General features: G+C 39.9%; 2 protein-coding genes across 2 annotated transcripts; both read left to right on the top strand.

Moving 5' to 3' along the window:
* Positions 1-595: 595 nt before the first annotated feature.
* On the top strand, positions 596-9,566 carry LOC138601261 (myeloid-associated differentiation marker homolog). The gene is made up of 2 exons (XM_069672844.1): positions 596-696; positions 5,294-9,566. Exon 2 carries the CDS (start codon positions 5,430-5,432, stop codon positions 6,279-6,281), a length of 852 nt encoding a protein of 283 aa, XP_069528945.1. The 5' UTR covers positions 596-696; positions 5,294-5,429; the 3' UTR covers positions 6,282-9,566.
* A 223-nt stretch (positions 9,567-9,789) lies between these two features.
* LOC138601077 (GTPase IMAP family member 7-like) lies at positions 9,790-13,163 on the top strand. The gene is made up of 2 exons (XM_069672658.1): positions 9,790-9,834; positions 10,970-13,163. Exons 1-2 carry the CDS (start codon positions 9,828-9,830, stop codon positions 12,097-12,099), a joined length of 1,137 nt encoding a protein of 378 aa, XP_069528759.1. The 5' UTR covers positions 9,790-9,827; the 3' UTR covers positions 12,100-13,163.
* The last annotated feature ends 468 nt before the right edge of the window (positions 13,164-13,631 follow it).

The following is a 13,631-nucleotide window of genomic DNA, read 5'->3' as shown; positions in this document are numbered from 1 at the left end:
CCCAAAACAACTGGTAATAATGTTTATTTACTGTTATTCGCAGTTTTAACATACTTTTTTGTACTAAAAAGGTGCTACACTTTGAATCACATCCATTAAAAGTATTTCATAGATTTCTAACAATGAATTCTTATAACTACTGTCAATAATTGTTACAACGGCAGCATATTATTTTGACTGTAATAGCCTAAATGCATGTTTATGAAGATCAACTGCTGTTTGCTGCGAAGTGCATGCTAAAAAGACATTTCTTTTACTGCGATTTATTGAAAACTACACCTGAGAAAAAACGGTACAGTCAGCTCTACCTACCAACTCTTTCCTTTCTTAGGAACTATTTAACTGACGCTTAAATACAGTGACAAAAATGTACAGTAAATCAAACGTTTTTACCAAAGAGACCATTCCTATTTGCAGACAGTTCCCCTGAGTGAGTGGGGTATGACACAGACGCATTGTTTTTTTAACCGACGCAATTTGAACCACTTGAGAAGAGGAATTGCGATGACCTAACAGAAGAGGCAGGAGATGGCTTCAAAACTTCACCAAATATGGCCGCTGCGGGGCGTGGGATCCTCTCTGCTGTGAGGTATTGGTGGATGAGAGCCGTGGATGTGCTTTCCAAGTACGCGCAGTGATTCAGGAACTTAACGCTCGTAAGAAAAACATGAAAGACAACTCTGAGCCTAGAAGTCGGTAAGATCGATCTTTACACTTGTATATTTCCTCCAAGACTTTGCGGAAGTTAGCAGCATGCGTTTACCTTGGTTTATTTTTGGAACGGGGAGAAAGAGGCACAGCCCTGGGTGCGGTATGTCCGCTATTTGTGAGGGAAAACCTCTTCATCACTCACTTAGTATGCCCGTTTAATGTTTCTATTTTACAGAACACTTAAAAATAAATTGACCTCCTTTGGTTTTATTACAATGCCTGTATTAATAGTGTGTTTACTTCTCTTTAAAGAGGATGTAACCGAAAGTATTGAGATTTCAGGTGTGTTTAAAGATGTTTTCTGTTCTTGTTCCCTCAATTCACGCTAAAACAATCGACTACAACATTAAACCTCTACACACTGATTAACAGTATCACCCAGGTATAACTATATTAACAGCCAACTCTTAGGCATGCATGGTATGTGCACTATCAAACCAAGAAATACAAACCAAAGTCTGGTTTCCTGTCAGCAGCGGGGGCATGGGGCCACACACACACCACACAACCACATCTTTCTCAATATATTCAGTCTGTTTGGTTTTCTCATTTGTCATCTCCTCCGTATTGCAACCTAATGACCAGGCATGACCAATAATATGTTTAAAGCCACATATTTCAGCAGAGACACAAAGCTGATGGATTAAAGCTGATTGCCACTTTTTGCTATAATCCTTTTAGCTCCGCTGAAACGAGCTGTATTTTGAAATCTTTACTCAAAGCTTAATTCCAGAAGTGATTAAAAGCGCTAATTTGCTTTGTGTTTTCTGGTGGGTGTTCCTGCGGACGTGCCACTACCTCTTCAGAGCTGCTTCCTGTGTGTGAGATTACAGAGAACAGGAAGTGTGGTATTGTAGTTAATGGTTAATGAAGTTAGCACTTAGGCAGGAATCTTCAACGATGCTTGCATTAAAGATGCACAGTCATGCGACATCATAGCTTCATGCTGTTGATATTTGAAATGGAGAATCCTTGCATGTGTTTTTTCTAACAAACTTTGGCAGGGGTTAGCGTGGCAAAAGGAGCAGACATAATTGGTACCATATAGAAAAAAAATATCTCCCATTGCCAGTGCATTAAACTTGGAAATCCAGCGTCCTCTTCTAACTGTCTCGCCCCACCCGGTCTCGGTAGATGGCTTCAACCATGCCTTCTTGACGTTTCTGCCTGTTAAAATAAGTTTTTTCCTTGCCTCTGTTGCCCGGTGCTAGCTCATTGGTTGATTAACATTAGGCCTCTGTGAATATTATTTAAAAAAGACTACGGTCAAGTCCTGCTTAAGTGTCATGAGATAACTTTTGGTCGTGTTTTTGCGCTATATAAACAAAATTGATTGATTGATCAACAGCATATGGATTTAAAGATTCAGTCTTGAAGATTTTAATTTTGTTCTCTTTGGCGCCTCTAATGGCGATAAACGGTAATTGCGGGAGTAAACCTCCCAATATAACCAGACGTCCACGGTTGGCTCCGGTTGTAACTCTTGATTTTCCTGGCTGACGGTCGCTTTCCTTTTAAGACTGTTTGCTTCATCTGAGCGTCGACTTTGTTTCTTTTTCTTTGGATTTTCACTTATTTTTGAAGTTGTATTTGTAGTCATTCAGCCATAGTAGATTACTGTTTACTCGCAGAGACCGGAAAAGCAGCGGCTTAGCTCCGCCTACCCTCTCTGGCAGACCAACCACTGCTGGCTGATGGAAAACGCAAATGCAAAGGCTTTTAATCAGAGTCACTTAACATTTATTTACATGAAAATCTTCGAGATTACATCTTTAAACTAAAGAAAAAAATGTGCCTCATAATGGTGTGAAGCATGTTTCATGTCCTTTCGCAACAATTTACTGGAACTAGCTTTCATCATTTATATTTTGAAACATATCCTGCAATAGCTGCTTCACGTCACGTTCAACTCCTAGGGGAGATACTGTACTCATTTCTTTCCTGCTATTTCGCAAGAAACTATGTTTTTTCAGATATCTTTATTAGTTTTAACTATAAAGAAGACGAGGAATTACATTACTTTGTCTCAACACATTAACGCAGCATAGAATGAGGTGAAAACAAATACAACACAATAAAATAGGTGCATGACAAGATGTTTCAGGCAATGAAGTGCTACAGTTTGTCACGTGGTTAAGGGTTGATTGTGGGCCTCCATATAAGTCCATAGAGGCCTCTTTGCACACTCCGTGCCTTCTCCATTCAAATATAATTTAAGAAGGGGTCCCATGTTTTATAGAACATTGAAGGTTTGTCCTTGAGCCAGTAGGTCATGGCCTCTAGAGGTATGACCTCCATTATACTTTTTATCCCCATTGAGAGCTGTGGAGGCTTGTCAGAGATCCACTGAAGAAGGATGCACCTTCTGGCACCAAGCAAAAGGGCATCAAGTCATTTCAACATGTGGGGTTTAAGGTTCAGTGCAGAATGCAAGCTAAAAAAAGAATAGAAGATACAGGTTTAAGATCTCGGTTTTTACCAAATATTTCAGACATTTCTTTACAGACGTTTTCCCAGAATCTTTCAATATGCAGTGGAAGTATGACCCCTCTGATTAAAACAAGTAAAATGCATGTAGTTTCAAGGGTCTAAGCAGTTCCATTTTAGAGTGAGACATTCACATTAACGATTTTAGACCTGTGCAGCGAGGACATGTTTTCTTATTCTGTGGTTTTCAATCAGTGTGTCGGAACCCAAAAGTGGGTCGCAGATGTGTGCTTGAAAAAAGAAAGTCTGTGCTGTGCTTTTATTTTGAAGGACATGGACTATGACATGCGTGCAGTAGTAGTAGTGTCGTTTAGTCCACTGGTTGGGTAATTTTCATTCTTGAAACTTGACGAGCCCTACAAAGGCTGCAATTGTGTTGCACTTTTTTGGTTTACTTCTGTTGAAAAAAGGTGAAATGCTAATTGAATGAACTGTAGAGCGAATATTTTCCTCTTATGCACTGCTACCTGCTGGTCATTTTGCTACTGTTGTGTTTTGTGATGTTTTGTCAAGCTGCACCGTTTTTCATGAAATAAGTGGTTGAAGTGGTTAAAAATGTCTGAAATTTGGGTTGTGATTTGTCATTAAGGAGGTGGACAGACCAGTTGAGAACCACTAATGCACTTTTTTTTTTAAAGATTATTTTTTGGCTTTTTATCCCTTTATTTTAGAGAGAGGACAGTGGATGGTGGCGGAAATGGGGGAAGAGAGAGAGAGGATGACACGTGACTGTAGCCTCTGTATATGGTCACCGATATAACCGCTGAGCTAAACCGGCGCCCTAATGCACATTTTTAGATGACAAGTAGGTTATTGTGTTAATAAAAGAAGTGTTGCTTTTAACTGAAATTCAGTGCGACTCTCCTAACTCGCTCCTTGCTTGAACTGCCTTTGGTTAAAACTTTTTAAGAAGTATGTATTGTCTTGTTATAGAGATAGAGCGATATGGTTTTTTCAGAGCCGATACCGATACCGATTATTAGTAGTCAAGGAGGCCGATAACCGATATTTGGAGCCGATATTCATTTGCAGTAAAAGTGAAAATATTGGCGTCAAAATTTTGAATAATACAAACTCCAACACTTAACTTTGTTTAAATGCCTTTAAGCATATGTTTATTAAACAAAAAGCGCAGGGAGTTCCCAGGGTCAGCAGCATCTCTTATAAAGTTAACTGAAAATGTAAATAAATAAATAAATAACTTCCTGAAGTTTTATTAAGTAAATAAAACAAAGTTAAATAAAATTTGCAAAGAAAAAAAAAAAAAGGCAGATGCCGATATGCGTCAAAATGCTGAAAATCGGCCCGGCCGATAATGGGTCGATCCCTATCTTGTTAGATTGCTAATCATCTAAAAAACAATGTATTGACAAATAAACTGGCATGAGCTCTGTATGGCTGCACAAGCACAGTGAGATGTAACCTCTCATATTGGATGAAACTATCAATATATAATAATTATCTTATAAAAACGTCCCCCCCTTTTTACTTTTTCATTAATGATTAAAGGGCCGGCCCTTTAATTCCTCAGCTGCCAGCTGAAAAGGGTCAGGTCCTGAGGGTCTTTTCCAGGTTGTAAATCTCTCTGGGGCATTTTGAATACTTGAAGACACATAAATAAAAATTGACTAGACTTGAACTAAACACTATCACAGTGTGGACACTAGAGGACACCAATATCACACAGTTTAAACCCTGGAGTTAGATACGTACTCCTCTTTCGACCAAGGGACTTTCCGTCTCCTTGGAGCTTAAGCATGCAGTCTGCCACTTCCTGTTAACTTCCCCAGTACAGGTCTCAGCTTGAACAGCAGGCCGAGGTTGCTCATGCTTTCCTCAGTCCTTACACAACTTTATTTTCAGCCCTAACATGTTGGTCATGCAGTGTGATGGTGCTGTTTTCACCATTTATATAACAGTTTTGTGATTTACACTAATCTAAAGGCTTTAATCAGCCTGTACTCAAACAGACCTGTTGATAACGTGTGACACCAATAAAGCATGTTCGTCATTATGTCCACACAAGATGCTAGTTTCAAATTCACCAAAGTTGACTTTATTCTAACTACTCTCTTCTTTTCTTGTCTTTCTGCAGAATATGTGACATACATCAACAGAGGGTGTGACAAGCAGCCAGCACAAGCTCCCACGTTCAGTGTAAAAGATACATTAACACCAGCTGGACTAAAGAGAAGCCCATTTCATCACTTCACTAATTGTGATATCCCATCATGCCTCTAATCGTGTTACCCACCTCCCAGCTGCTGTGGGTGCGTTTAGCTGCCCTGCTGTTCACCTGCGTGGCCTTCAGTGTCACAGCACATGGAGCCAATGTGGCCCACAGTGGCATGGGCGACTGGTGCATCTTCTGCTGGGCGTTCAGTTTCGCCTGCACCTTGCTTGTCTTGCTGGTGGAGCAGTTAAACCTCCAGGCCCGAGTCCCTGTGTCCTGGTCCAATTTCCCTATAACCATCGCCTGCTACGCCGCCCTCCTCTGCCTCTCTGCCTCAGTCATCTTCCCGCTCTTTTTCATCAAGGACCAGCGGTTGTATGGTGACAGTCGTGACTATCGCATCACCTCCACCGTCTTCTCCTGTCTGGCGGCGGTAGCCTACATAATAGAGGTTAGCCTGACCAAAGCGAAGCCAGGAGAGGTGGCGGGTTACATGGCTACAGCTCCAGGCCTGTTGAAGGTGTGCCAGACCTTTGTGGCCTGTATCATCTTCATCCTGGTGAGCAACCCTGTCTCGTACGACCACCACGCAGCGCTCAAGTGGTGCTTGGCCGTGTACTGCATCTGCTTCATACTCTCCATGGCTGTGGTGGTGCTGTGTGTGGGCGAGTGCACCGGCTGCCTCCCCATCCCTTTCTCCAAGTTCCTGTCAGCCTACGGGCTCCTAGCGGGTATCATGTACTTGACCGCTACCATCATCTGGCCCATTTTCCAGTTTGACAGACAGTACCGAGGTGGAAGGCGAGCGTCGTCAGAAGTGATTGCTGTGGCGGTGCTCACTGCCCTCAACTTCCTGCTTTACCTCGCTGACCTGGCCTACACTGCCAGGCTAGTGTTCGTCAGTGGCTGAGAAGGAAAGAGATTAAGGCGGGTGATGGACTGAGTGTTGACTAACAGAAATAAAGAGGCTAAGGACCTAAGTGACAATCTTTCCTATTGGGGCCTGTTTCACAAAGATGTTTGAGACTAGTCTTAATGTCGCTCAAAAATTAGTCTAATGCAAGCCAAAACAATTAGACACCTTACCCCCAGGCTAACTCAGCTCTAATACCCATGTTACCATGGTAGCAATCAGTGACACCTGCTGACCAGTAACACCAAATTTTGAATGTCTTTGATGGTCCTTTCAACGGTCAGATTATCAGATCAGGGGTTTTTTTGTTTTGTTGTTATACTCTTGGCTGAATTTTCCAAGTTAAATGCCCTTAAAACTGTTGAATTCCTCCAATAGACAAACATTTTCTGCTGGGGTGAAGGGACTTGAGCGGTTAGATGCGGTTACTCGGTCGGCCATTTTTTTGTTTAAAAAAAATCATAAGTTACCCAGAATTCAATGCACCAGAGTCCTGATTAAGATAGTCAAGAACTAAACTGCTAAGTGAAACGGAGGAATTTAGACGTCTATCTGAAGTCTGACTATTTGTTATATCTACGCCATAGTCAAAGTCTATCTTTGTGAAACCGGCCCTTGGTGTCTGTTTAATTAGATTGAAGCAGTAACCATTTCCCTACCACATCATGCTCAGGATGAGAGCATGTGTTTGAGCTGGTGCACTGCTTTGTTCTGGGTTGCAAATCAAACAAACGTAGATAATTTATTTTAATGCTTTTAGATTGATCAGCAACAGAAAAGACAATAGATAGTAAAAATCCAGAGGGAACTTTGGGCCAAATGTTGAGTAAAAAGTGACGCTAGAATTGAACCACTTCCTACCTTACATTACTGTTTGAAAGTGTCACACAAAGGAAAGGCCAATATGTTCCTTGTAAAATGAAATGCTAGCTAGCTAACCTTACATCTGATATTGTCATACAATATAACAGAAAAGGTGTAAATTCCTAGCTGACATTTAGCTAGATTAGCTGCCTTTACTACCAACTAGCTTATCATATTCCGTGCTAACAGAAATGCTAGCTGGCTAACTTTAACGCCTGATCGCTTACTAGCAAGCTTACTTCATATTATAGCATACCTAGTTAGCAGACTGAGTTGCTAACCCAGCAGTAGCAAATGGTAATGTTAGCTAGGAATTACACCTTAACTATCGTATCATATCAATGGTCAAACGTTAATGTTAGCTAGGAAGTCGTCGATTACCATTGTTAGCTGCTTTCTTGCAGTAACTAATAAGTAATCAAATCTGTTGTTTTGACTAAATCTTTTCTGAAGATGTTCACTAACCATCGTCTTTTCAGCTGCTTATGTATAACAATTTGTTCTTTATGTTTATGGCTTGCAATCTGGAACAAAGGTGTACGAAACTATAACAGCGTTTGAAACTTCCCACCCTTAGCTTGCAGCAGAGAAAAATTACTGCCTTGTCAATATGGTGAATTAACCCTTTGCTAAACCCTCCCACCCAATAGGAATTGTCCAATCATAGCCTTAGCAACCATAACAAGTCAAAGTGGGTCTGTCAAGCTTGATATTTTTTCACACTGTGAAGTGGTTTGTGTATGATGCTTTGTATGAGAAACTCTGCTTTAAAAGTTTTTGGAGGGTAGTAACTTTTTTTCTAACCTGTTTTAAACCAAAAAACGAGCCAAAGCTAAAGTTTAAGGATAGAACAGGGTTTATCTGCTGTAACGTTAGCTACAAGCATTAGTATGTCAGTTAGCTAGCCTGCTAGTTACATTAAACAGACACTCTTTCCAAAAACCATATGCTGTGTTAATCTTATTCTGCTGTGTGGAGTTTGGCGTTGGGTGGGAATGTTGGCTAACATCAGAAGCTCTGTCCCTCCTAGATTTGGAGAAGTTGCAACTCCAGCAGCTTCAGTTGCTGTTATTCAGGATAGCAACATTTTTGCTAAATATATTCTTCCTGAAATCACCTTTGTAGCATTAAAAGTAAACAAGTATTGCCAAGCAGCCAAACAGTGTAATGTTATGTCTTACATTTTTCCTGATCTCACATAGTCAGAATGCTTGTTTTTGCCAGGAAAGTGTAGCTTTAGCCTCAGTCTTTTACCATATACATGGCATGGATGTAAGCATCAAGGAGTTTTTCAGACAGCTGAAAACCTGAAAAATTCAACCAGCCAGCATTCGAATCAAACTCGTGGGACTTACTGTAGGTTAGCTTAAATAACAAGCTAGCTAACATCACAGCTAATGAATTTGCTTTTGTGTTTGCTAAAGAACAAAAAGCTTGACAGACTTAAAAATAGTAACTAAGGTATCACAAAGGAATTAGTAAAGGGTCAATTTTTAAAAAGCTTATACGAGACATTCTGTTTATACAAGAAAAGCCCAAATATCTGCTATGTCAGTATTAATCCTCTAATGTGAGCTCCCATGTGCTTCAAAAAAATGCAGGATTTTTCATTACAATGTCACAAAGTCAACTTGTTATGCTTTTAAAATCCAATGAAGTCAACACACTGGAAGAGCGAAGAAAGAAGATGAACGGGAATAAATGTATGTTATGTATCTGAGGCACACAAGCATGTAATTTGAGCAGATAAAGTTTTGAGTTGAACCAATAAATGTTTTATCTACAAACAGGTGTTGAAATGTGGCATGTGCTGACACTGTGTCAATTTGTGTTGCCACTTTATAAAACTGCTACAGTTGACACAAACAACAGATTTTTTTTAATGAATATCCAGATTACTCTATAAGAGACTCCGTGGTTTGTTGAGGGGAGACACTTCGCTCAAATCTAAACGTCCACGGTTGGCTCCCTTTGTAACGTTGTAACTATTTTTTCCCTCACTGACGGTCGCTTTCCTTTTTAGACTGTTTGCCTTCATCTGAGCGTCCAATTTTCACTTATTTTTAAAGTTTGTTCAGCCATAGTAGATTACTGTTTACTCGCAACACTTGCAGAGAGCGGAAAAGCAGCCGCTTAGCTCCGCCTACCCTCTCTGGCAGACCAACCACTGCTGGCTGATGGAAAACGTGTCCCTAACTGGGCGCTGCTTGTGATTTTTTCTGCTAAGGTCGCCACAGACGCCCAGTCTGTAATACTGCAAATGCAATAGCTTTCATCAGTGGGCCATAGGCTCAGTCACCATTGTGTTACCTCATTCGGCGAGAGATTTAACAGATTTTTAATTACATGAAACGTCTTTAAACGTGCTAAATATAAAGTTATTTGACCAAATGTTGAATAAATTAACTGACAGTGTAACTGTGGGTTGGGTCACATTTATTATTTTCATGATCAATATTTAGCTGTTTACCATGATGTGCATGCAAGTTATGAAAAGGAGACAAACATGACCTCCTGTGTTTTAACACCAGATTATAAATCTATGAAAACAGCACATCCTATATTGCATAGACAGGAAGTAAAACAGCAAAGCTCAGAGCAGATATTGAAACACACGAACATACTCTGTGGTCGTCTCAGTCTGACGCAGAGTGGCTCCACAGTTACTTCGTTGACAACATGGACAGTAAGTTACTTTATTTCAGTTGTTTCTGACAGGACTGAGCACTGCACATTAAGTTGCAGACATTGAAATAATAGCTAAGTATGCTAAATAATTATTTCCAATGCAAAGAGGCTAACTTTAATGGCTGTCATTGACTCTCTTCTTCTACTTTTTTTTTTCACATAATGTGAATAGAGATGATTTCATACAAAAAAGCTGCTGATGTTCAAAGTCATGTAAAATGGCGTTTCCTTCAAAAACAGTCCAAGGCACACTGTAGGATTTGTGTAAATTTAAATGCATTCATTAAACATGGCAAAATGAATTTTAAAAATCAGCTGCTGCGTTACAACCAAATATAGACTTCATCAGGCGTTGCTATCACCTAAGTCAGCAGCCGTGTTCTTCGTCGTCCAGCCCTTTACTTCCTGTATTCTGGTGTATTTTCATGCACCAATGTGTGGTGTGTCTTAAAGTACCTTATACACCCCGACTTTATAATTAATGAATGACATTTCCTGAATGAAGTTGATATTCTAGAAATATTTACACTGCCATAATTAACACGCTCTTTCATCCCTCTGTAGTTTAATGTCATGATCAAATCAAAATGACTTCAGCTGCATTCTCTCTGACTCCTGAAGGAAAACTGACTTACCCAACAAATAACTAAAATAGGGTGACTGTTTTTTCATTAGGCTACCGATTCAATCTGAACTGAACCTCTGTATAGTTGTAGCCCTAATTTACAGAATTTCCTAACAGCCTAAACATTATTTATAATCCAAGACTTTATATAGATATACACTACCAGTCAAAAGTTTGGACACTTTCCTATTCACTTGTATGAGAAAATGTGTCCAAACTTTTGACTGGTAGTGTACATACATAAATGATCCCAAATACTCCCTCATAATAGATAATAATGTTAGAATGGACAAAATACATGAGAATTTTTTCACCGTCAATATGCTTATGAACCTCTTTGTATCTACACCATTCTTCACTCTCTTAGTATACCATTGCTTTAAAAAAACTGCTTTTCCTTTTTAAAGTGATTTCCCACCTGGGAATTGAGCTAATGTATATCTTTTTATTCACAAAAATATCCAAAAGACAAATGTCAGTATTAATGACAGACTTTATTCTCTTTCAGAATCAATCAAAAGAATCGTCCTCCTGGGCAAAACTGGATCAGGGAAAAGCAGCCTGGCTAACTCCATATTGGGAGAGGATGTGTTTAAGATCAATCATGCTCCCAACTCTGAAACAAGTAAATGTAAAGCAGAAACCAGATCTTTCAATGGAAGAAGCATCACTTTGATCGACACTCCTGGTTTCTTTGACACAGACAGATCTAAGAAGGATCTGAAGCGTGAGATAGTGAGGTGTATCACAGAGTGCGCTCCTGGGCCTCATGCGTTTCTCATTGTGCTCAAAGTGGAGAAATTCACCGAGCACGAGCAGGCTGTGATCACTGAAATACAAAGATCTTTTACTAAAGAAGCCTTCAAATATGCAACAGTTGTCTTCACTCATGGTGATCAGCTCCCAGAGGGACAGACAATTGATGATTTTGTCAGCCAGAAGAAGAATCTGAGTGATTTGGTGAAGAAGTGCGGCGGACGCTGCCACGTCATCGATAACAAATACTGGAACAAAAACACAACTGATGAATACAGGAGCAACCAGTTCCAGGTGGAGCAGCTACTGAAGACAATAGACAAGATGATAAAGGACAACAATGATGGCTGCTACACCAATAAGATGCTTGGATACGTGGAGACACTAATACAAAAAGTGATGGAATGCATTAAGAAGGTTTTTGTAAACATGTCCTGGGAAGAGATCAGAGAGAAGGCTAAGGGCATTGTTTACAAGCTTCTTAACAATCTGGCAGGTATTACAGCAGGTACATTGTTAGGAGCTTTACTTGGTTTACCAGTACTGGTTGGAGTAGTTGTCGGGGCTCTGAAAAAAAAATTGGAGTCAAAAGAAACTAGCGCCAAAACAGCAGAAGCAGGGGGCATAGGTGAACAAGCTATAGTAATTGCAGCTGGACTATCATTAAAAACACTTACAGTGGCTTTAGCTGCAATGGGAGTAGGAGAAGCTGCAATTGGAGTAGGAGCAGCTGCAGGAGCAGTTGCAGGAGGTTTTACAGGATATCAAGCAGCTAAGGAAGCAGAGACACCATGGAAGGCAGCAAAGATGGCAGCAGAGGCTGTCATTAACAGAGCCACAACTTTGGACGTAAAATCACAACCAAAGTTAAAACATACTTAGACAAATGATGAGCCGTGATTGTTGATCAGGGCGAGATAATCTGTAAATAAAGTCGTAAATCTTCTGGTTTAAATCTGAACTCTTCGACCACAAAGATGATTATGTTTGTTCAAGTGTAAGATGTGTTCAAGATAACGTGTGTAACACAACCTTAGTGTTTGCTTTTGATTGTGTCTCCTGTTAAAACATCTGTAACTATTTTCTGTTGTTAAACATCATGCATGTAATAATGTCATTTATTCACTTATATTTCATCAGTATATACAATAGATGATTTGATAATAAAAACAATTCACTAAGAAAGGAAGCCAAACCTGGTTATCAAAGACTACTGTTTAGAGTGAAGACAGTATCTACAGGCATGCTAGCAGCTCTGTGAGGCTGTAATACAGCTAATGTCAGCATGCTAACATCCTCACACTCACAACGCTAAGAGGCTGATATTTTGAACGTGTTTCATTAACCATGTTTATATTTTAGTGTGTTTGTACAAGTTTGAAAGAAACCTGAAGTACAGTCGAGGTCGATGTCATTGATGCCAAAATCAGCCCCATTCATCGTCTCTGAACCAGAAGCGTCTGTTCAACATTTAATGGGAAACCACTAATTATAAGTGAGATAGTACAAATATTACTGATTGATGTATCAACTTTGCCATTCTTACAGCCTTACCTTGAGCGTGGCTAAGAAGTAAATAATGTCTAACAAGCTTCTCTTTATTTTCTTTCTCGTCTAAGTTTTGTTTTACTCAAATGTAACATGTTCAGTGTTTCCTCTGGTGTTTTGCAGTTTGGGGTCGTCAGTCTAAATATGGGATTTTACATGATGACAAAAACACAGTCAGCTTGTAATGCTGTTAAAATCCAATGACATCAACATATCAGAACAACAGAAGAGATGTTTTTTAAGTAAGAATAAAAATGTCATCACTCTGAGTCACATTATCACTGACAATCATGTAGATTTAATAAAGGTTCTTGACATTGTGTTTTTCGTGTGTCATTGAGAGGCTCATGTTTTTTCATATATATGTTAGAGCTTGTACTTGTTGTCTTGACCTACAATTTTCCCTCCTATTAAACAAGCTAACCAAAGTGTCAGCATGAAGGATGCACGTTGGTGCAGTGGTTTGTGCTGATGCCTCACAGCTAGAAGGTTCCTAGTTTGAGTACAGGATCGGATGAAGAGGGCCTTTCTGTGTGGAGTTTCCATGTTCTCCCCATACATCTAGGTACTCTGACTTCCTCCCACAGTCCAAAGACATGCTCGTTAGGTTCACTGGTGACTCTAAATTGTCCGTAGGTGTGAGCGTGAGAGGTTGTTTGTCTCTATGTGTCAGCCCTGTAATAGACAGGTAATCAGTCCAGGGTGTACCAGGTGTACTCTGCCTCTCACCCAATGACTGAACAGAATAAGGGGTATATACTATGGATGGTGGGATGGATGGATGGTCTGAGCATCTTTTATGTAGGACCTTAAAACTTTTAACTTTAAATCTATCAATCAAGTGTAAGCTGTTACTTGTATTTCTG

This window comes from Semicossyphus pulcher, unplaced genomic scaffold (genome assembly GCF_022749685.1).
Source record: "Semicossyphus pulcher isolate SPU_LCO1_2020_fin unplaced genomic scaffold, fSemPul1.0.p SCAF_21, whole genome shotgun sequence".
Taxonomy (NCBI): domain Eukaryota; kingdom Metazoa; phylum Chordata; class Actinopteri; order Labriformes; family Labridae; genus Semicossyphus; species Semicossyphus pulcher.
Note: the sequence above shows the minus strand (reverse complement) of the source record. Positions and strands in the feature narration are given on the sequence as shown.

What these genes read in the sequence shown, in the direction of transcription:
- LOC138601261 (XM_069672844.1), top strand. Translation starts at nt 5,430, where the DNA reads ATGCCTCTAATCGTGTTACCCACCTCCCAGCTGCTGTGGGTGCGTTTA.